The 24,718-nt window shown below is 47.8% G+C and overlaps 1 protein-coding gene across 1 annotated transcript in view; it reads left to right on the forward strand.

The window, feature by feature from the left end:
* The window catches only part of rfx6 (regulatory factor X, 6), a 112,301-nt gene that overhangs the window by 73,564 nt on the left and 14,019 nt on the right, over nt 1-24,718 (forward strand). The window contains exon 18 of the mRNA XM_038801020.1: nt 5,964-6,176. Coding sequence (XP_038656948.1) covers nt 5,964-6,176 — 213 coding nt within the window. The remainder of the gene's footprint in view (nt 1-5,963; nt 6,177-24,718) is intronic.

Here is a 24,718-nt window from a genome sequence, read left to right on the forward strand (position 1 = left end):
CTTGAATGACTTAGCACTGAGAGGAAGGAAGTATTAACAGTTTTATCGGGCCTAAAAGTGGATAAATACGTAGGGCGAGATGAGATCATAGAATCAAAGAATTTACAGTGCAGAAGGAGGCCATTCGGCCCATCGAGTCTGCACTGGCCCTTAGAAAGAGCACTCTACTTAAGCCCATGCCTCCACCCTATCTCCATAACCCAGTAACCCCACGTGACCTTTTTGGACACTAAGGGCAATTTAACCTGCACATCTTTGGACTGTGGGAGGAAACCGGAGCACACGGAGGAAATCGATGGGGAGAACATGCAGACTCTGCATAGACAGTGACCCAAGCCAGGAATCAAACCTGGGACCCTGGTGCTGTGAAGCAACTGTGCTAACCACTATGCTATCGTGCTGCCTTGGTTGTATGTATCCTTGGTTGTATGTATCCTAGGTTGCTGTGGGAGGTAAGGGAGGAGATTGCAGTGGCTCTAATAAAACTTTTCAAATCTTCTCTGGCCACAGGAGAGGTGTCAGGGGACTGGAGGACAGCTAATGTGGTGCCATTATGCAAGAAGGGATGTAAGGACGAACCAGGAAATTACAGGCCAGTGAGTCTAACTTCAGTGGTCAGGAAACTACTGGAAATAATTCTGAGGAACAGAATTAATCTCCACTTGAAGAAGCAAAGATTAATCAAGGATAGTCAATATGGTTTTGTCAAAGGGAGATCATGTCTATAAATTTGATTGAAATGTTTGAGGAAGTAACAAGGTGTGCAGATGAGGGTAGTGTGGTTGATGTAGTCTATATGGACATTAGGAAGGTTTTTATGCATTCCCACGTGGGAGGCTGATGAAGAAGGTGAAAACCCATGGGATCCAAGGCAATTTGGCAAACTGGATCGGAAACTGGCTTAGTGGTAGGAGGCAGATTGCAATGGTTGAAGGTTGTTTTTGTGACTGGAGCTTGTGTGCAGCGGTGTCCTGCAGAGATCGGTGCTAGGTCCCTTGCTGTTTGTAGTATAAATTAATGATCTGGATGTTAATATAGGAGGTATGATAAGTAAGTTTGTAGATGATACAAAAATTGGTGGTGTGGTAAATCATGAGGAGCAAGGCCTCAGATTACAGGACAATATAGATAGGTGGGTTAGATGGGCAGAAGAGTGGCAAATGGAATTTAACCATGAAAAGTGTGAGGTAATGCATTTTTGGAGGACTAACAAGGCAAAGGAATATACAATGAATGGTTGGACCCTAGGAAGTACAGAGGACCTTGGTGTGCAGGTTCATAGAACTCTGAAGACAGAAGGATAGGTAGATAAGGTGGTTCAGAAGGCCTCTGGGATTCTTTCCTATTAACTGAGGCATTGAATATAAGAGCAGTGAGGTTATGCTGGAGTTGTATAAAATGCTGGTTAGGTCCCAGCTGGATTATTATATACAGTTCTGGTCACCATACTATAGAAAGGAAGTGATTGCACTGGAGAGGGTGCAGAGGATATTCACCAGGATGGTGCTTGGGCTGGATCACAGAACATACAGTGCAGAAGGAGGCCATTCGGCCCATCAAGTCTGCACCGACCCACTTAAGCCCTCACTTCCATCCTATCCCTGAAACCCAATAACTCCTCCTACCCTTTTTTGGGTCACTAAGGGCAATTTTATCATGGCCAATCCACCTAACCTGCACATCTTTGGACTGTGGGAGGAAACCGGAGCACCCAGAGGAAACCCACGCAGACACGGGGAGAACGTGCAGACTCGGCACAGACAGTGACCCAGCGGGGAAGTCACAGTGCTATCCATTTGTGCTACCATGCTGCCCCTATCGTTTCAGCTATCAAGAGAGATTGGATAGGCTGTTCTCCCTGGAGAAGAGAAGGCTGAGGGGGACCTCATTGAGGTGTACAAAATTATGAAGGACTTAGATAGGGTGGATAGGAAGTTACCTTTCCCCTTACTGGAGGAGTCAATAACAAGGGGCATAGGTTTAAGATAATGGGCAGGAGGTTTAGAGGAGATGTGAGTCCTCCCGTTTCCTCCTACAAGTCCCTAAAAACGTGCTTGTTAGGTGAATTGGACATTCTGTACCCAAACAGGCGCTGTAGTGTGGCGACTAGGAGATTTTCACAGTAACTTAATTGCAGTATTAATATAAGCCTACTGTGACACTAATAAAGATTATTATTATTACTAAAAATCTTTCCACCCAGAGGGTGTTTGGAATCTGGAACTCACTACCTGAAAGGGTGGTAGTGGTTGGAACCCGCACAACGTTTCAGAAATAATTTGATGAGCACATGAAGTGCCATTGCATCTAAGGATGCGGACCAAGTGCTAGAAAATGGGATTTGCTAGGTGCTTGATGGTCGGGTCAGACACAACGGGATTCTTTCCGTGCTGTAAAACTCTATAAGAATGGATTTGAGCTCAAATGTTCAAGCTATAAATCAACCACTGTGGACCTGAAATGATTCGACATCCTCATTTTTAATTATTTGCTGAAGAATTAGGGCAACATAAATAGAAAGTTGGGTTCACATTCAGAACATTTGTCCCATTTTGAGATGTGGGTGGGAGTTGTAAATTTCTAGTATAACATTTGACAAAGTCCCAAATGTTGTAAACACTTCAATGGCATTGAAACAACAATTTAAATACACCTGCCAATACAATTTTTATTCTGTGATGATCACTCTCTCTAGTTTGCTATTGTGAGCATGACTTCCTCAACTCAAGAGAAACATTTCTGGTATTAATTAAGCTAACCGTAGTCAGCCTTCCAATATAGTTCATGGGAGGCCTGCATCCTCACCTCGCTCCATGCTTGCAGAGTGGTGTTATCTGAAGTTATGTACAACCAATTATCTCTCTGGAAAGGAGCGGGTTATCTGGGGTCCTTTGTGGAGTATTGCTAATGGCTAACTGGTCCAAGAGTTGAGGAAACAGAAGGGCCGGGCTTCTCCTATCCCGCAGCCAAGTTCTGACACCGGCGTGAAAAGCGGCGCGAGCGACTCCGGCGTCAACGGGCCTCAAGTGGCAGGTATCCACCCCTTCCTATGGGGGCTAGTACGGCGCTGGAGTGGTGTCTGCAGCCCCGGCACCTGAAAGCCGGCACGCTACAGGGGCCCGGCACGGAGGAATATAGGGCCCCACGGAACTAGCCCGCCGGCCGATTGTTGGCCCCGATCACGGGCCAGGCCACCGTGGAGGCTCCCCCCCCCCCCCAACCAGGAAAGCCCCCGCAGACATAGCCACGAGGTCCCGCCGGGTGGGACCATATGTAACCCACGTCGGCGGGACTCGGCTGAACTTGGCAGGCACTCGGCCCATTGAGGCCCGGAGAATCGCCGGAGGGCCGCTTTTAACGGAGAATCCCAGCCAAGAAATTCTGACAAAACCATGAATTGACCTCTCCCCCTTTACCGCACAATTCCATTAACTACTTGATTGTGCTAAGCAGTTAAAATTAGAGTCAGCACTGAGCTGCTATCAGCTAATATAATACCTATAAAATAAAAACAGAAAATGCAAGAAATACAAATCATGCATGTCAACATGTGAGAAAAAAAGGCAATAGATCAGGCTATTTAACATTTTTTTTGTCAGGCTGCAGTTTCCTTAAGCAGTGAATCCCATTAGAGCCATAATCGACAACTTTATTCATCGCCATCTTAGTATTAATGTGGGCTGATTTAACAATGAGTTAAAATGTTTACTGAAGAACACTAGAAATGCCTATCCCATCCTTATATCACCCAACATCATTAGGCCATTGTGTCAATACTAAGGCTGCTGTGTCAGGTTTCTTGTCAAGTGATTGATAAAGATATTAAAAATAAGAAAAGATTAATTTTTGATTTGATGTTCCTGATGGGGAGACTTACCCAACTGAGCAAATAGTGCAAATGCTGACTTGCATTGTGTGCAATCTTCCAACCATCTCTGGGAGTTAGAAAATTAGTCAGTGAGTCCAAATGACTTGCTGATTTTGTCAGCGAACACTTGCTTGCACAATATTTGATGGTGATTTTATATGAGAATGATTGCTATAAGTTTCCGGGCAGAGCAAAAGAACACATTATGCTCTATAGTTTTCAGTCCCAGATCACAGAAAATGGGTTGCGTACTGTATTACTGCCAATTCTATGCACTTTGATAATAGGGTACCATAGAATCCCTACAGTGCATAAAGAGGCCATTCGGCCCATCAAGTCTGCACTGACCCTCAGAAAGAGCACCCTACCTAGGCCAACACTCCCGTCCTATCCCATAATCCCACCCACCCTTTGGACACTTGGGGGCAAAATTGTCAATCCACTGTGGCCCTGTGAGGCAGCAGTACTAACCAGTCTGCCACCATGCCACCCACCATGGGGTATGAATAGGGGGGATTTCTTGAACCCTGTGGGAAATCCTGAAAGTGGCCACCCAACATGGGCACCCAGGCATCTCAGGTAACTATCCAATGAAGGCAGCTGCAAATCGCGATGCTGGTTGCTGGTTCTGGATGACAGGACGGGAGTTGGGTGGTGGGGGAGGATGCGCAGCATCAGTGGTTCTCCCTCTCTCCTTTCGTCCCCTTTCTAAGGAGGCCTAGATGTCTGCCGAAAATATTTATTACATTCCTTCGGGGATTGAGGTCATGACACAGGCCTGGACCCTCAGGTGGACCTCATTTCCATCTCATTCCTGGAGCCACTGTTTATGCTGGGTTGGAGGCAGCACCACTGAAGTCACAATTTTGGGCAACTCTTGATAAGTCAGGAAAGGACAGGCCTTGGAGCAATTTCACAGCTGGGTGTGCAGCAGAAGGTTCTAAAGCATTTTCATGGCTGGTGCCAGAAATTGGCTGCCATAACCTATTGAATTATTGTTAGCCTGACTTCTATCAGGAGGGAACCAAACAAGCTTGTATTCCACTGGAGCAACTGAGGCAAGATTGGTGGCAACTTAGCCAGTTGATGACTTGCATGTGGAAGAAAGGCAGACATTTCAATGCTGGAAAGGCAACAGCGATCTGGCACAATGAATATGGCACAGTGTTCCACCTCACTCACCCATTATCCTAGATGTTCTTAAAGTACGGTGAACAACTGCATTTTCTACTGTAGGAGGAGGGGTGGAGACCTGGATCGAAAATTCATTCCCAGAGGTTGTCAATGGACCCCAATGCCTCTGGAATGTGCTGCAGTTTTCAATGGGAATAGATGGTCTATTAAGCTCCTTAAAAAGCTTATCAACAAGCCAGGGAGGGCCAGTCAATTTTCAAATCAGAGATAGCCAAACCCAAACAGCCTGGTTCAAGTGGTGCAAGCTGTTGAGTTCAATGGGCGGAGCTGTAATTTTTAAAGCCAGAAATGTTTTTGCCTCCAGAGGTTTCCCTGTCAGATTAGGTACCGCACCATTTGGTCTATTCTCTGAGTACTGGGAAGGTGACCCTTTTGAATTTTTGTCTACTCTCCTGTGCACGGCAGTGGCAGGCTCCATTATGGCTGCTCTCTACGTTTGATGCTTCTGCTCCAACAGGCACCTCCCATTTCCTTACAGAGTTTGGCAGCAGAAATTGAGTGCCAGACCTGCCTCCGATCCAATTAGGGTAGAGTCTCAAAATAAGGGGTGTTTCAGTTAAGATGGAGATGAGGAATTTCTTCTCTCAGAAGGTCATTTAGCTTTGGAATTCTCTACCCCAGAGAGCAGAGGAGACTCGGTCAAAGACTGAGTTGGACAGATTTCTGAACTGCAAGGAAGTCAAGGGATGTAGGTGGCAGGCAGGAAAGTAGAATGATGGCCAAAATCTTATTGAATGATAAAGTAGGCTTGAGAGACCAAATGGTCAATTCCTGTTCCTATTTCTTATGTTCTTGTGAGTGTCAGAACCAGGAAATTATCTGGGTGTCAAGATTCCAACCCTGAAATGAAAATCCAATCCATGGCTCAATATTTATTCAATGTCTTCCTTTTCAATTGCAGGATACTATGGTAACAATAACTATCCAGAATCCCACAGGCTGGGATCCATGATTGACCAGCACGTATCTGTTATTAGTAGTGTTAGCAGCATTCGATCAGTAATTGATTACAATGACATCCATGATCCACTCAACATTCTGGATGACAGTGGACGGAAACAGGGAGGATCATTCTATGCAGATTCATCACCATTAGTTTGTCGAGCTCCTGTAGGTGAGTTGATGAAATACGGATCATACCTTATACCATTTGTATGTTTCTGTTCGCCAACAACTATTTACAATGGCCTCTGTATACACATCGGCCCACAAAACATTGTGCCAACCAGAGCCCGCATGGCCCATGCAACAGGAAAATCTAATACTGATCACCACCGGGGGCAGGACACATACTCGGGTCTCCTCCAGCCCAAATCAACTCCTCGTTGGTCCTCTCTGTAAGGTGACTTGTCAAAATGTATATTTTTAAAATGACCTTTCATCAGGGGCTCAGGCTATTTACCTAAACTGGATTCCTCTGCCCAGGGTATTGTTCCACATGGATTTGTATAAAAATGGTCATTTAACCAACCTTGTAAACACACACACATATACACACATGCACACACCCATCCATTGATTCTGACTACATCTCCCGCTGCCTTGGGAAAGCGGGCAGCATAATCCTCTTTTAAATTTAATGTACCCAATTCATTTTTTTTCCAATTAAGGGGCAATTTAGTGTGGCCAATTCATCTACACTGCACATATTTGGGTTGGGGAAGTGGGGGGTGAGACCTACGCAAACACGGGAAGAATATGCAAAGTTCACACGGACAGTGAGCCGGGGCCTGGATCGAATTTGGGTCCGTGGGGCCGTGAGGCATGGTGCTGCTCCAAGCAGGCAGCATAATCAAAAACCCTCCCACCTGGGTTATTCTCTCTTCCAATCTCTTCTATCAGGCAGAAGATACAAAAGTCTGAGAACATGCACCAACAGGTTCAAAAAAGGCGAAATTCTCCGACCCCCCGCAGGGTCGGAGTTTCGCCAGGGGCCGCCGAAATTCCCGCCCCCGCCGTGGCAGAAATTCTCCGCCACCTGGGAACTGGCAGGGGCGGGAATCACGGCGCGCCGATCGGCAAGCCCCCTGCGGCGATTCTCCGGCCCGCAATGGGCAGAAGTCCCGCTGCTAGGTGGCCTCTCCCGCCGCCGTGGTTTGAACCACCTCTGGTGGCGGCGGGATCAGCGGCGCGAGCGGGCCCCCGGTCCTGGGGGGGGGTGCGGGGCAATCGGACCCAGGGGGGTGCCCCCACGGTGGCCAGGCCCGTGATCGGGGCCCACCGATCAGCGGGCGGGCCACTGCCGTGGGGGCACTCTTTTTCTTCCGCCGCCGTCCCGGCCTCCACCATGGAGGAGGCGGAAGAAAATCCCCCAGCACGCATGCGCCGGTGGTGACGTCAGCGGCAGCTGACGCACCGGCGCATTCGCGAACCGGCGAAGGCCTTTCGGCCAGCCCCGGCGCCAGGCGGCGGGCGTCAAAGGCTGTTGTGCCGGTTTTGGAGCCAGTCGGCGTGGTGCCAACCGCTCCGGCGCGGGCCTAGCCCCTCAATGTGAGGTCTTGGCCCCCAAAGGTGCGGAGAATTCTGCACTTTTGGGGAGGCCCAACGCCGGAGTGGTTGGCGCCTCTCCTCTACACCAGGACCCCCCGCCCCGCCGGGTAGGGGAGAATTTCGTCCATGATGTGGAGATGCCGGCGTTGGACTGGGGTGAGCACAGTAAGAAGTCTTACAAGACCAGGTTAAAGGATTCACCTGAGGAAGGAGCAGTGCTCCGAAAGCTCGTATTTGAAACAAACTTGTTTGATCTTTAATCTGGTGTTGTAAGACTTCTTACTGTGACCAAACTACTGAATGACCCTCTTATAGACTGAACTGATCTCTCCAGGCATCTTCTGTACTGTGTAGCACTACACCCAATGTCTATATCTAAGTATTTACATAGAAGGTGGAATTCTCCGCTCCCCACGTGGCGTGGGAGAATCGTGGGAGGGACTCCCGACATTTTTCACCCCCCCCTGGCGCTCCCAGCGATTCTAACCCCCCCCCCCCCCCCCCCCGGCTCGTAAAAATCGCTGCTCGCCGTCTTTAACGGCGAACGGTGATTCTCCGAGCCCAATGGGCCCGTTTCAACACGCTAGCAACCACACCTGGTCGCTGCGTTTGTGAAACAGGCGGCAGATGCCCATTTGGGGCATCTAGGGGCCCGATTGGCACGGGAGCACCACGACTGTACTCGGGAGGGGACAGGCCCGCGATCGGTGCCCACCGATCGTCGGGCCAGCGTCCAAAACGGACGCACTCTTTCCCCTCCACCGCCCGGCAAGATCTAGCCGCCACGTCTTGCCGGGCGGCTGAGGAGGCAGACGGCCACCACGCATGCGTGGTTTGCGCCGTCTGCGCGATAAAGTCATCCGCGCATGCGCGGGTTGGAACCGGAAACCCGCGCATGGGCGGATGACCTCACAAATGCACCGTTTTGCGCGTCATTTCCGGCGTGACGAGATCGCGGCCGGGAAAGATGGAGGCCCGCTCCTAGCCCCCCGGGTGGGGGTGAATTAGGTGCGTGGAGCGGGCCCCGAGGCCGTCGTGAACCTTGGCCGATTTCACAACGGCCATCCCGATTTTTATCGGGAGCGGAGAATACCGCCCTGTGTATTTATCTTGTCCTATGTTTTTCATGTATGGAACGATCTGACTGAACTGTACGCAGAACAATACTTTTCACTGTACCTCAGCACACATGACAATAAATCTAAATCTAAATCTAAACAGAGGTGGAGGCAGCCTGCTGCCTTTTGTGCCCTATGGCCTTTGATGACCTTGGTGGGCATCCTCTGGAAAGCCTAGACCCGAAAGGCTCCGGCCGACTTACTAGCTGTTATGTTTGTTGGTTTTGGAGTCTCCATTACAGCTTCCATTTTCTTAGGTGCCTTGTGTAAACCCTTACTCTCGATTACATGACATAGATATCGTACTGATTGTTGAATGAAATCACACTTATCTATCCTCACAAAGGGGCGCGATTCTCCCCCCCCCCACGACGGGTCGGAGAATAGCGGGAGGGCCTTCCCGACATTTTTCCCGACCACCCACTATTCTCCCCCCCCCCCCCCCCACGGCCGCCCCACGACATGAATCGCTGCTCGCCGTTTTTTTACGGTGAACAGCGATTCTCCCATATCCGATGGGCCGAGTTCCCAGGCCTTTACGGCCGTTTTCACGAACTCAAACACACCTGCTCTCACCGTTCGTGAAAACGGCCGCAAAGTGCCGTTCTGGAGAACCATGGCACCGATTGGCACGGCCGCACCACGGCCGTGCCAAGGGTGGCATGGGCCCGCGATCGGTGCCCACCGATCGCGGGCAGCGGGTCCAAAACCCGCGCACTCTTTGTTCCTCCGCCGCCCCGCTGGATCAGTCCACGGCTGAGGGGCATGACGGCCCGGCGGGTTTGACGCATATGCGTGATGACGTTCGCTAAGCCTGCGATGCCGTAGTTCACGGGACCCCACTGCTAGCCCCGACCGGGGAGAAGAATCGGGTCCCAGGAGGGCGCGCGGAGGCTGCCGTGAAACACGGCCAGTTTCACGGCAGCCTTTACGACTCTCAGCATTTGCGGAGAATCGCGCCCGAGAGGTGTTTCAATGTAGCTTCTAAGTTACACCAGTGTTCTGGTTCATTGATACCAGTAATTAGTATATCATCAAAGTAATGTTATACCTCCTGTAAAACACTAAGGATCTGGTCCATTGATTGTTGAATTAAAGCAGGTGCTGGCGTTAATCTAAAAGATAACCTCTTATAACAGAAAAGGCTTTTATGTGTGATAATGGTGAGCAGGTGTTGAGATTCAGCTCCAAAATTCATTTGCAGGTAAGCCTGTGATCGCCAGCTGAACTCCTGTTCTCCTGCAAGGAGGGCAAACAAATCTTCAATTAATGCTAGCAGGTATTGATCCACGCATAGAACAGGATTGATGGTTGTTTTAAAATATCTGCAAAATGCAAATTGTTCCATCTTGCTTCATTACAGGCACATTGGGGATTGCCCAGTCACTGGTAATGACGGGTTCTGAAACTTCTGTATGCAGAAGTCTCTTCAGTTCAGATTCTACATTTGGACGTATAGCTTAGGGCACTGCTCTCGCCTTCAGACACCAGCTGGCTATTTTTCTTGATCCTTGAAGACACTTTCATGGACTCCAGTGTGTCTTCGAATACACAGCAGTATTTTTCAAGGATGGTCTGTAAATATCTTTGAATGAACTAAGCTGTTCACAGCACCCCAGTTTAATCTGATCTTTTCAAACCAAGAACAGCCAAATAGAACTGGAAACATTCCTCAGACCACATGAAGTGGCAGCTCCATTGTTTGCCAACTTAACTCTACTTTGACTGCGATGCATCCTCATAGAGGCACTATTTCCTTAGTGCAGGCCCTCAGGATAATATCTGCTGGCTTCAATGGTAGGTGATTCAGTTTCTGTCCATAGATGGTCTCCGGAAGTAAGGAGACAGAAGCCCCCACATCGGCTTTTATTTTTACAGGTTGTCCATTCAGTTTTCGAATTGCCCAGAAATGTTGCAATTCATCTTGTACAGATCGCACATTCAACTTCAGTTCCTCATCAGAACCATGTACTTTGTTTTCATTGTTGTTATTCTTATTTTCTTTCACATTGTGAATTTTCTTCTTCTTTGAGAAGTGTTCTGTGTTTTTCCTTGAACCTTCTTCTCTGGAGAGACTGTTTTACTCCAGCAAGCTGTTGCTGTGTGGCCATTTCTGCCAGAATGTTTGCATTGGCTATCCTTTCTCTCACAATCAGCCTGTGAATGGCCCCTTTTTGCATAGCGATGACTCACCTGTTGCTGGGTAGACATTTTCTGGGCCATAGTCAGTTTATGGATCCTTGTGCCTACTCTGAGCTGAGAAGCCTCTTTAGCAATAAGCTCTATTGAAATGGCAATACCTGTTTAAAAATATTAGTTTTATAAATTTAGAGTATCCTATAAAGTTTTTCCAATTAAGGGTAATTTAGCATGGCCAATCCACCTACCCTGCGCATCATTGGGTTGTGGGGGTGAAACCCACGCAGACACGGGGAGAATGTGCAAACTCCACACAGACAGTGACCCAGAGCCGGGATCGAACCTGGGACCTCAGTGCCTTGGAGCAGCAGAACTAACCACTGCACCACCGTGCTGCCCAGGTATTGCTATTTTTAAACTTAGATATTGTTCTGTTAATTATGTCCACTGAATGGTCTCATTACTCAACCCGCAAACCAAGTGATCTCTGATGGTATTATCAATTGAATCACTAAATTCGCAAAGCTTTGCGAGGCACTTGAGGATCGCAACAAACTGCACAATGTTTTCCCCCTCTAGCTGATTCCTTCGGTGAAATCAAAATCTCTCCGTGATAATTAATGGCTTTGGTGCATAATGGTCATTATATACACCAATATATCATGGTGCAGACACACACTGATGGACACACACAGGGACCAATCAACATGTACAAACACCGCAGCCAATCACCAGTTAGAATATACACACTATAAAGGCAGAGGGCACCATGGTTCCCGCTCATTCTGGGTGCTGCCTCTCAGTGTAACAGGAACTCATCCAGCCCAGCACAGACTCACACCACGTGGTGAGAGAATCAACTGGTTCAGACAAGGTTTAGGTCTCCAGTTTAAGTTAGCATCATTTAGACCCACAGTCATCGTGTGTTAGTTAGTTAGAAGTAGTTAATAAAATTGAGTTGAACCTTCATCAGTATTGGAAGTGTCTGTTCATCTCTCAAGTCTACACTAGCCAACACTTCAGGTCTTATAATATTCTTGATCAGATTAGTCACCAGAACAAGCGTCTGAGTAAGTTAAAAGTTTTGCTTCCAACTTTACTAAAAAAAGCAGGGACCTGAAAATATTCTGAAATTTTATTGGCTAGGATATAATAGTGGAATCTCTCTGCATAGTGATTTCCAGTTTTTTGAGTCTTCCTCAAATGGACCCATGGCGCCAAAGTTTTCTGTTATTTTTCAGCGATTATTGGGATGCTCTCTCAACTTCCCTTATATCAATGAGAATCCACTTCAGATACACTCTGCCTAAAACATGTCGAGAGAATGGCTGGAGCAAAACTGTCATCATTATTTTGACATTAAAATGTATTAATATACTAGGCTAGTAAAAATCAACTGAGATTTGATTCTCCCCTTTTTTGTGGAAGGGAAAATCATTTGATAGTGTGCCAAATTTGCATCACCAAATATACCCTATCACAGTACTTTTGTTTTGAAAGGAATCCTCACAGACTATACTCAATAGAACATTCTCAGCATAAGTAGTGATGTACTAACAACAAAATGTTTATTTATATTTTGCCTTTAACTTAAAAAAAATGTCTCAAGGCATTGTTTGAAGCAGTTGACGCTCCTTCATTGAATGTTTTCAAGATAAAGATAGATAGTTTTTTGAAGAATAAAGGGTTATGGCGTTCGGGCGGGAAAGTGGAACTGAGTCCACAAAAGACCAGCCATGATCTCATTGAATGGCGGAGCAGGCTCGAAGGACCAGATGACCTACTCCTAGATCTTGGGCGGAATTCTCCGCAAGGCCCGACGCCGTCGTGAAACCCGGAGAGGTTCACAATGGCGTCGGAAGCCTCTCCCGGCCCCCTATGCTCCCCTCCCTGGGGGGATAGGAGGGCCGTACCGGGAAACTCGGCCGCCGGGCGTTGTCCCTGGCTTCAAGGCACGACGCACCAAGAATGACGCCGCGGCGGGGCCTAATAACGTCAGCCGCGCATGCGCGGGTTGGACAGCTAAAACCCGCGCATGCGCAGTTGCCATCTTTCCTCTCAGCCACCCCGCAAGACGTGGCGACTTGATTTTGCGGGGAGGCGGAGGGGAAAGAGTGCGTCCCCTTGAGATGCTGGTCCGACGATCGGTGGGCACCGATCGCGGGGCCCGTCCCCTCCCGAGCACGGTTGTGGTGCTCGATCCCCGATCCACCCCCCACAGGCCCCACACTTACCTGGCGCGCCATGTTCATGACGGTAATGACCAGGTGTGGTTGCCGCCATCGTGAACAGGTCGGGAACGGCAGGCCGCACGTCCCATACGGTCCGGAGAATCGCGGGCCGCCGTGAAAAATGGCGGCCCGCGTTTCTCCGAGTGGCGTGTCGCAAAACCGGACACGCCATTTTGGGGGGGGTGGGAGAATAGCAGGAGGTGTGGGAGCGGACCTCCCACTATTCTCCCACCCATCGTGGTTGCGGAGAGTCGCGCCCTTATGTCCTTATGTTCTAAGGCACCTTTCCGAATAGGCAGTAAAAGGCATTTGGCAAGAATCCATGAACACTGATAATCCGCAGGGGCCATGGAGGTGTAGACCAAAAAGAGTTCTTATTCATTCACTATCATTGTTCTGGGCAACACTGGATCTACTCTTCTGGAAATTATTTAAACATAGAGATTTTGAATTAAATCTGGTGCCATAATTTATTTTTTAATGGTGCTTAAAATGGTGGCAAACAAGCTTAATTTAATCTGAATGCAGCACATAAAAATAGCAAGTAGACTTACTCTCGGTGTCTTCCACCTGACGAAGTAATAGAAGAAGTTGTGGGGTGGGGTGGGAGGGAGGGGTGCTGCTCAGCAGTTGCCAAGCTAAATTCCATGTGTCAACAAGTTGCATTCATGTAATGCCTTTAACATACCAAAAGGCCAAAAGCGCATCGGAGGACTTCCAAAATGTATTTGCATTAACAAGCTAATGACTAAATGAAGATATGAGAAGTTAATTTACTCCCATACGAATAATCTCCCTGGGTGATGATACAAGCTGTGATACAACCAGAAAGAATCCTTTCTATGGTGCATCTGTAGAAGTTGGTGAGGGTCATAGCTGACGTGGCACATTTCCTTAGTCTACTGATATGCACACAATATTTTGAGATTTGATTCAATTATAAGTACAGTTCAGCCAAAATTACTATTTCAGAAAATGTGGCTAATAATGAGGCAAGTATAGAATGGGAAGAATCCCATTAATGCCGCCAAGACCCCCAGACCTGTACAACTTGCATGTCTGTAAATGTACCCTAACTTGATTAATTCACTCAGAAAATCATTAATAACTATGATTAAAATTCTCAAAATGTATTTGAACCTTTTGACTCAGCGGGCTATTGGACAACAAAATACAAAATCAGAATATCGATCTAGCATTAAAACTACACTATTTGACCCTGGCCAATTAAAGTGATGGACTCTATAAGGGAAAGGTAAATTTATGTCTTTTAATGCTTGATAATGTAAATCAATAATTAGAGTGATGAACGAATAATTGATATCTGTTGCCAAAATCAATTCTTACTTGATGTGGATTCTTAGATGGGCTGAGCGGCCTCCTGTGCTTTTTTGAATGACCCATTGAAGCAGGACCCACCGCGGGATATTCAGCGGCCCAGCTTTGACTTTCTGAAGGACCAGACGATCCCGGCGGTAGGCACGGCCGGAGAATTCGTCTGATTGCTCTAAAATTTGTAAGAACAGCAGTATTTGCAGAAAATGTTCAAATGTGGCTATTTTGCTCAGCCATGACACTGCTTTTATGGTTGATCCTAGTCTTATTACATCCCTCAATCATTTATTCCTCCAGAAACATAACCATTTATTGAACTCCTCACAGTATTCTATTCAACATCTTGCTATGGTGATTTATTTTAATATTCCCATGACCTTTTGTGTTAAACAATTCTGTCTAAATTTGCCATTTAATCTAATTATTCACTTCATGCTTTGAACTTCCATTGGGATTCTTCAGATCTCCATCATAACTTTAGCAGACGATCCATGGAGACCCTAGAGAAATGGCGCAAACAGCAGCTACATTTTTTTTCTCTGTGGTTTCTGTGAAACTTCCACCCAAGTCAGAGTGGACAGTCAGGAGAACTTCTGTGAAAATTTAATCCCCCCCACCCCCACCCCAGCCGTAAACTCATAGATCAGTGCTCAAGATTTATAAACAAAACCTCAACATCCAAGATAGAATCCTTTCAGAATCTATATTATGAACATGATGAGAAGATCTTGCTTTATGAACTGTAAATATGAATGATAATGTCCTTTTTATCTAACATTGATGGCTACCACTATACCAGGACACTCAAGGGTAAACTCAGTATAAGCAGTGCTCCACTATCTTTGGTGGGACAAAATATTAGCCCATGAAAGCAATGTGTTCCCCTTGTTCCCATGAAAAATTGTCTTATTTCTGTTCAATATCACTGATTTTCCAAAATCAATTCTTACTTGATGTGGATTCTTAGATGGGCTGAGCGGCCTCCTGTGCTTTTTTGAATGACCCATTGAAGCAGGACCCACCGCGGGATATTCAGCGGCCCAGCTTTGACTTTCTGAAGGACCAGACGATCCCGGCGGTAGGCAACATCATTAAATCAACATCATTGATTTTCCCCAGTTTGAAGTGGCCTTATGGGTAATCACTATGATATATTAAAAACAGTGAATAGTCTCAAGATTCTAAAGGCACAGGTTAAGAGTGTGATGCAAAGCTTTCCACTTGTCTGAATGAGTGTAACTCCAATAACACTTAAGAAGCTCAACATCATCCAGGGCAAAGTAGCCGATTTTCACAAGAGCCAGATCCCCTTTATGAGGAAGACTGGGCAAAAATGGAAGAACTTGGGGCGATTCTCCGATAAGGAGGCCAACATAACGGCACAAACAGTGCTGGAGCAATTCACGTTGCTCCAGACTCCTTACGCAGCACCGAACGGGCGCCATGCTAACCCGCGCATGCGCAGTTGGGCCGGGGGGACTTCTTCCGCGCGCTGGCCCCAACCCAACATGGGGGTCTGAGTTCAGGGGCCGGCCACACCAGGAAGTAGGCTGGCCCACCGATCGGTGGACCCCGATCGCGGGCCAGACCCCATCGGAGCCTTCCCCTCCCCCCCCCGGTGAAGGAGCCCCCCTCCACTCCCCACAGGCTGCCCCCCCGAGCATTCCCGCAGAGTTCCCGCCGGCAGCGACCAGGGGTGAACAACGGCGGCGGGACTCTGTCGTGTCGGAGCGGCCGCTCGGCCCATCTGGGACGGAGAATCGGCGGCCCCAGCGTGGGGCTCGGAGAATCGCATCCCTTGTCATTACTATTATCACTATTTTTCCTCACTGTGCTTGACTAGGTTGGTCTTTCATACAAGTCCCTTTAATGTTCAAATTATTTATCCCTTGCCATTAAACGAAATCCTGCACATTCAGAGTGAAATAAATTTGCAGAGTCAAATCTGTTTGGCTTTCTGAAGCTTCAGGAGTCCATCTGGATAGGATTGGAATTGTTACATCTGATTGCCATTTTGCCGTTTCATACTACATTCTTAACCACTTCATGTACCTTGCTTATTGAAAACTTATTTCATGGATTGCAGTTTGAAGGGGATGGCGAGATCACCTGCTTAGGTTGGTGGTGATCCAGCCCAACTCCCCACAAAATAATAAATGGGCTGTCATCCCAAAAAAGCTTACCGTTAATTTCTTCACCTTTTCCATAAGCAACAGGCATTCTTTGCAGAGTGCGTGACATTCAGAAGGAGACCTAAAGAGGGATTGGGTGGTCTTTCTCATCCAATATCATTAGAATTGCTATGTAAACACAGTAAAATAAAGTAATTTGCTGTGACCTGAAAAGGCTCATACATTTTTGCTCTGTAGTTGGCATCCTTTTCTCAATATATGACTAGTTGCCTCGAAAGAGAATATACTAATTTAAAAATATTTAGTGCAAAATGTATTATTATGGCTGTTAAACAAACTGGACAAATAACTCTAGGAAATCGTAGTGAATAGAAGAAAACAAGATATCTATTTTAGCAAAGGAATAATTTAATCCATTCATGGGGATGTTAGCATCACTGGCTCAGCCAACATTTATTTCCCATTACGCTCTTGAGACTGTGGTCGTGTGCTGCCTTCTTGAACGGCTGACAGGATTTTGACAGTGAAGGAATAACTATATAGTTCCAATTCAGAATGGTGTATGGCTTGGCATGGGAACTTACAGGTAGTCGTGTTCCCAAGCAAATGCTGCCCTGTTGTTCTAGGTGGTAGAGGTCATGAGTTTGGAAGATGCTGTTGAAGGAGGCTTGACGATTTGGTTGTTGCAGTGCCTCTTATAGATGGTACATGATGTGGCTTCTATGTGACGGTGTGGCGAGAATGAATCGGCGGCATGGTAGCACAGTGGTTAGCACTGTTGCTTCACAGCGCTAGGATCCTGGGTTCCATTCCCAGCTAGGGTCACTGTCCGTGCGGAGTCTGCACATTCTCCTTGTGTTTGCGTGGGTTTCCTCCGGGTGCTCCTGTTTCCTCCCACAAGTGCCGAAAAACGTGCTCATTAGGTGAATTGGACATTCTGAATTCTCCCTCAATATACCCGAGCAGCTACGCTGTTGGAGCATGGTGACTAGGGGATTTTCATTGTGACTTCATTGCAGTGTTAATGTAAGCCTACTTGTGACACCAATAAAGATTATTATTATGTTTAAGGTGATGGATGGCTACCAATCAAGCGGGCTCTTTAGAAACTATCTAACTCAGCCTTGAAATATTCAATGGCCTTGATTTCACTGCTCTTTGTGGAAGTGAATTCCATAGACTAACAAGCCTCTGAGAGAAAAATAAAATCTCCTCACTCTGTCTTAAATGAGAGAGACCCCTTATTTTCACACTGTACCACCTAGTTCTAGTCTCTTCCAAATCCAAAAGGGGAAACATCCTCTCAGCATCCACCCTGTCAAGTCCCCAGGACCCTCTATGTTTCAATAAGACCACCTCTCATTCTTCTCACCACCACTGAATATAGGCACATGCTGTCCAACGTTTCCTCATAAGATAACCCTTCATCCCAGGAATCAGTCAAGAGAATCTTCACTGAAGATTCCTATCTTAAATAATGTAACTAAAACTGTACAAAGTACTCCAGATATAGGGCGAAATTCTCCGACCCCCATCAGGGTCGGAGAATCGCCTGGGGCCGCCTAAAATCCCACCCCCGCCGTGGCAGAGATTCTCCGCCACCCGGGAAGTGGCGGGGGCAGGAATCTCGCCACTCCGATCGGAGAGGCCCCTGCAGTGATTCTCCGGCCCGGATGGGCCGAAGTCCCACCGCTGGGAGGCCTCTCCCACCGCCGAGGTTTGAACCACCTCTGGAACGGCGGGATTAGTGGCGCGAGCAGGCCCCCGGGGTCCTGGGGGGGCGGGGGGCGATCGAACCCCGGGGGGTGCCCCCACGGTGGCCTGGCCCGCGATCGGGGCCCCTCTCTCAGACTCCGGGCCAGTGCCCTGGCTGCACTATTTTCCTCCGCAGCCGCCACGGCCTCCGCCATGGCGGAAGCGGAAGAGAACCCCACATCGCGCATGCGCCAGCAGTGACATCAGCGGCCAGCTGCCGCTGACTCACTGCCGGCGCATGTGCGGACCGGATCGGCCAGCCCCGCTGCCGGGGGCGCCGGTTTTTTGCGCCGGTCTTCTGGTGGCACCACTGGCGTGGGGCTGGCCCCCAAAGGTGGGGAGAATTCCCCACCTTTGGGGAGGTCCGACCCCTGAGTGGTTGGCGCCACTCCCCTACTCCGGGACCCTCCGTCACGCCGGGTAGGGGAGAATGCCGCCCATAGTTTCCCCAACACCCTGTTCATAGCTGTAGTAAAACGTCTGTACCTTTATATTCTACTCCCCTTGCAATAAACAACATTTAATTTGTCTTTCTAATCATTTGCTGTACCTGCACACCATCTTTTAGTGATTCATATACCAGGACACCAGATACCTCTGTACCTCAGACTTCTGCAATCTCTCTCCATTTAAATAATATGCTGCTTTCCAATTCTTCCTGCCAAAGTGGACAAATCACATTTTTCCACATTATGCATCTGCCAAATTTTTGGCCACTCGCTTAATTTATCAAAATCCCTTTGTAGATTTTGGGGGCGACTGTGAGCCCACGTTAGCCATCAGCAAGGATGGCGTAGTAGGCGTAAGTAGGCATGAATCGGGAAATGCGATTCTTGCCAGCAAGATCGCATTTCCTGATTTTCCACATCCCTCGTTGGTGATGTAATGAGATTCCCACCATGTAGGAACCTCATTTATACATCAACATATCATTGACGAGCCCACCCACCGGGACTTGCCCCCTCACTGAATATTCATCGGTCACCGATGTGACGATTTACAACAACTGGATGGGGTCCCTTGAGATGCCAGGTTGCTTGGCAGAGTGGGGGAGGGTCTGACAATGGGTGGTCCCCAGCTTCATGAGGGCAGAAGACCCTCACATGGGGGGGAGGACGAGTCTGCCAGAATGAACCTCCATACTTTGTAGCCTGACAGCATGAGCAGTCTGGAAGTGCAAGGTCAATGGTTATTGAGACCAGGCTGTCAGTGATTAGTGTATGGGTGGCTGGCTGTACAAGTTGGAAGGATTTTTAAATCCATGGCACATGAGAGCTGGAGAACTGAGAGTGTTACCTCAGGATAAAGCTGACTGTACAATGCAGTTCTTCCATGCATCAGGTATGCCTCGCCTGTCACAAGGGAAAGCCCAATCAGCTTTCCAGGTGAATCACCAAGGTGATTCTGCCCAATCAGCTCCCTGAACCTTCTTTGATGAGTCAATTGTGCCAATTGAATCAGCATTGCAACAAATGAGTATGCCAATGATTGGGTCCAATTGTTAACCTTTTGGAAGCTTAGCCCCCAAGAAGTGACCTCCAAGGCTAATACTCACATTTCCATAACACAGAGGTGACTCAGATGTGGCACCCAATGGAAGGCTTTAAGATAAATGCACTCATCAGTCACCCCGTTCAGGACATGATGGGTGGCAGCAGTGTATTCAGTCATGAGGTTAGAGCACAAGTTCTTTGTAACATGTAGTAACATGTAGTAACATGGCCCATGGAGTTCTGCAAGAGTTGAAGTGCTTCATTTAGGCGGAGTTGAGAGGGGCAACTGTGGTGAAGAGGTTATTGTGTGATGGGGAGAGAGAGAGAATCATTGGCATAGCGTCTTCATAAGGGGATGCAGCTGGCAGATGTCGCACATCCTGAGAGGGCTGAGGGTCAGGGCATTGTCAAGACTCCTCATCATTCACTACGATGTTCTCTTTCTTTCAGTTTTTAATTCGAGAGAATCATGGAGCCAGTCAAGCTGGCAATTCTTTTGATCACTGACTAACAGCAGTACACTACCAGGAATAGCACCATGCAGAGCAAGGTGAGCTGGGCCCACCGATCTTCCGGGAGCAGGACCACAGAAGATGGAGCTTCGGAGGAGATCCTACCGACCACAGTTCCATTGTAGAACCTATATCCAGATGTCAGAGATCCAATGCGAATAAGACTGTGTCTGTCCCCAGAAGGCGGTGGACCACCTGTGTCAGGTGATGCAAGAGTTGACACCATATGGACCGGGAGGTCACCCATTGCCTGTAGCCTTAAAAGCCACTGTTGCTCTGAATTTCTGAATTTCTATGCCAGCGGCTTGCTTCAGGGCTCCACCACCTGGTGATCTGTGCAGCATCTGCCAGTCTGCCACACATCAGTGAATAAGGGAGAAGCACTTTTTTACGCGACCCCACATGTGATTTTCCCACATTGCGTGCATACCCCAGGTGCAGAGTGTCACTGGCTGTACCCACATGGCTCTGCGTTCCCCATGGCAGCATGAGGTACCATTTGTGAACCGCAAGTGATATCACCCCCTCAATGTCCAGATTGTCTGTGACCACGTGATTCACATTATGAAGGTTTGTGCCCGTTTCCTGAAAAGTGTTTATGATAGTTACATGTTGGGGCACTCTGTGATCCCAGCCATTTTTGAGTAAGAGCAGTGGCTGGGCGGGTGGCTTCTCGGGGACAAAGGTTATTCACTCAGGATGTGGCTGATGTCACCAGTACAGAGGCCACAAACACCCACCAAGACTTGCTACAATGAGGCACATGCGACAGCGCATACATTGGTCGAGCAGGCGATTGGACTGCTCAAGATGCGGTTTAAGTGCCTGGATGGATGACGAGAGCCCTCCAATATAGCCCCCAGAGGGTATCCCGCATCATAATGGTCTGCTGCGCTCTGCACAACCTGGCATTGCAGCGGGAAGAGCAGCTGGACCTGGAGGAGTTGGAGGAGGATGTCAAGGAGGGCAGAAAAGGTCAACCCACGGATTGAGGACCTCATGGGATGGCTGGCCCACATGGGACAAAGGGATAGAGTCACCCTCATGGGGTCTGACATCCGTTTACTGCTGTGGAGCCTGCAGGAAGTCATCGTGTAATAGAATGGTGAGGACTTGCAGTGAGGACAGCATGATGCTCCTCTTATTCTAGCTAAATGTCTGACTTCCTGCGTGAGAGAGAGCTGAGCGTGACCTGTCACTGAACTGGGTGATCTAGGGGCCGAGAGAGGCTGAATGACACATCTCAGCTGCTACTGCCTTTCCTGCGGTCAGGGTGTGTTACTCAACCAACCGACTAGGTGGACAAACTCTCTCACTTTTTCAGCTGATGGCATCCTCATTACGAGAGATTGTTGGCAGAAATGGGAGGCCTGAGTGTTGCTGTGGGGGTGCTACCAAGCCACTCTCGGTGATGGGCATTGAGGTCCCCCACCCAAAGTACATCCTGTGTCTTTGTTATCCTCTTTTCAATTTTGTGTACAAAATGGAAGCGTTCTGATTCATCAGTTGAGGAAGGTGGTAATCAGTAGGAGGAATCCTTGCCCATATTCGACCTGAGGCTTCACACAATCCTGAGTCAAGCTGAGGACTACAAAGCGGACTCCACCTTGACTGTATACCAATGTGCCACAACTATGGTGCATCCGTTCTTCCAATGGAACACAACAAAACCAGGGATGATGAGAGACGTGTGTTTGATTATGGCTGTAAGGTGTGATCCAGTGAATATGACTATGTCAAGCTCTTGCTTGACCAGTCTGTCGGACAGCTCTTCCAATTTTGACACAACTCCCTGGAAGATGGTGAAGAGGACTCTGCAGGGTCCATTTTGCTGAGTTGTTTCAATACCTCCGTTGATGCTGGCTGATATTTTGGGTTTCCTTCTTATTTGACTTTTCTGTCACAGTTTGAGACAAATGAATGGCTTGCTGCTCCATTTCAGGGACAGTTAAAGGCAAACCACTTTGCTGCCATTCTGACATCACATTTAGGCCAAACTAGGTTAGAATAGCAGACTTCCTTCCCTGGAAGACATTTATGAACCAGATGGGCTTTTATGACAATCCAGAAATTTCATGATCATCATTACTGAGACTAAGTACTTATTTCAGGTTATAAATAAATTTAGGTTCCACCTGTTGCACACATGGGATTTGAACTCATGTTTCCAGTGTATTAATCCAAGCCCCTGGATTACGAGCCAGTAACATGACCACTATACTCCCATTCTCAATTAATTTGTCATTCATTATTAAATAATAGCAATTTTGTGTAATTTACTCTAGACCCTGGGTATTATTTTGGATGTTTGTGGTTACTTTGCTCACAAAGTCAAATCTAAAATCCAATTCCAGTGTTGACAAGCAACTCTGTCCAAACAAGTTTTCAATTTTTCGAGGAGGTGATCGAGTGTGTAGATGAGGGTAGTGCAGTTGATGTAGTTTTTATGGATATCAACAAAGCTTTTCACAAGGTTTCCATATGGGAGACTGATAAAGAAGGTAAAAGCACATAGGATCCAGGGTAACTTGGCAAGTTGGATCCAAAATTGGCTTAGTGGTAGGAGACAGAGGGTGATGGTAGAAGGCTGTTTGTATGACTGGAGGTTGGTATTCAGTGGTGTACCACAGGGATCAGTGATGTGTCCCTTGTTGTTCGTGGTTTATCTGAACGATGTAGATGAGAGTGTGAACAATAAATAATACAGCACAAGAACAGGTCCTTCGGCCTTCCAAGCCTACGCTGATCATGTCTGTCTGAACTAAATCTTTCTGCACTTCCAGGGTCCGCATCCTTCTATTCCCATCCTATTCGTGTATTCATCAAGATGCCTCTTAAACACTGCTATCATATACGCTTCCATCATCTCCCCTGGCAGCGCGTTCCAGGCACTCACCACCCTCTGAGCAAAAAAATGGGAGGGATGATAAATAAGTGTATAAGTTCTTGGTTTTCAGGGAGATAGTCAGATGGGCAAATCAATGGCAGATGGAATTTGACCCTGAAAATTGTGAGGTGATGCACTTTGGAAGTAGTAACAAGGTAAGTGAGTACTCAATGAATGGCAGGACACCAGGACACTCAGTTGCTCAGAGGGATCTTAGGATGTTTGTCCACAGATCCCTGAAGGTGGAAGGACAGGTTAATAGGGTAGCTAAGGCATACAGGACACCTACCTTTACCAGTCATGGCATAAATTATGAGAACAGGAAGGTTATGTTGGAGCTGTACAGAACTTTGGTGAGGCCACAGATGGAGTACTGTGTGTAGTTTTGGTCACCTCACTATCGGAAGAGGTTGCAGAGGAGATTCACCAGGATTTAGCCTGAGATGGAGAATTTGAGCAGTGAAGAGGCAGGGTAGACTCGGGTTATTTTCTTTAGAGCACAGAAGGTTGAGGGGACCTGATTGAGATGTATAAGCGTATGAGGGGTGTGGACAGGGTGGATAGGAAGCTGCTGTTCCCTTTAGTTGAAGGGTCAATAACAAGGGGACATAATTCTAAGGTGAGGGGCAGGAGGTTTAGAGGGGATTGGAAGAAAATCGTTTTTACCCAGAGGGTGGTGGGAGTCTGTATTTCACTGCCTGGGAGGGTAGTAGAGGCAGGAAACCTCACAACCTTTCAAATGTATGTGGATGAGCACTTTAAATGTCATAACAATCAAAGCTAGATATGTGTCAATGGTGTTCCGGGGACGTGGCTAACCATGTTCTGGTCCTGTCCCAAGCTTGTGAGTTTCTAGGTCTCCTTCTTTCGCACTATGTTGGCGTTTCTCAATATTGAACTAGAGCCCTGCCCTTTGGCTGACATACTTGGGCTGTCGGACTCACCAGGGCTACAGACGGGGCAGAGGCAGATGTCCTTATCTTCGCCTCAAGGCGAGTCCTGCTGGGGTGATGGTCTCCAACCCCACCAAGTTCCCCGGCATGGTTAGGGGATCTAATGGAATTTTTATACCTTGAGAAGGTTACGTGCACAGTGAGGGGATCGGTCGATTGATTCTACTGGGGTTGGTGGTCTTTTATTACTTACTTCAAGGAACTAATTACCGTCAGTTGCTGGGGTGGGGGAGGGGGATGGGGGACTGGGGAAGTGTGGGTTGAGGGTGTAGGATTATATTTTCATTTGTTTTTTTCATCTTGTAGATGGTACACACTGCTGCTACTGTGCACCGGTGGTGGAGGGAGTGAATGTTTGTGGAAGGGGTGCCATCCAGTGGGCTGCTTTGTCCTGGATGGTGTTCAGCTTCTTGAGTATTGTTCTTTCATCCAGGCAAGTGGGGAGTATTCCACCATACGCCTGACTTGTGCCTTTTAGGTGCTGAACAGGCTTTGGGGAGTCAGGAGGTGAATTATTCATCGCAGGATTCCTAGCGTCTGACCTGCTCTTGTAGCCATGTATTTATAAGGTTGGTCCAGTTAAGTCTGTGGTCAATGGTAGCCTCCAGGAT

Source organism: Scyliorhinus canicula, chromosome 6 (assembly GCF_902713615.1).
Source record: "Scyliorhinus canicula chromosome 6, sScyCan1.1, whole genome shotgun sequence".
NCBI classification, from domain to species: domain Eukaryota; kingdom Metazoa; phylum Chordata; class Chondrichthyes; order Carcharhiniformes; family Scyliorhinidae; genus Scyliorhinus; species Scyliorhinus canicula.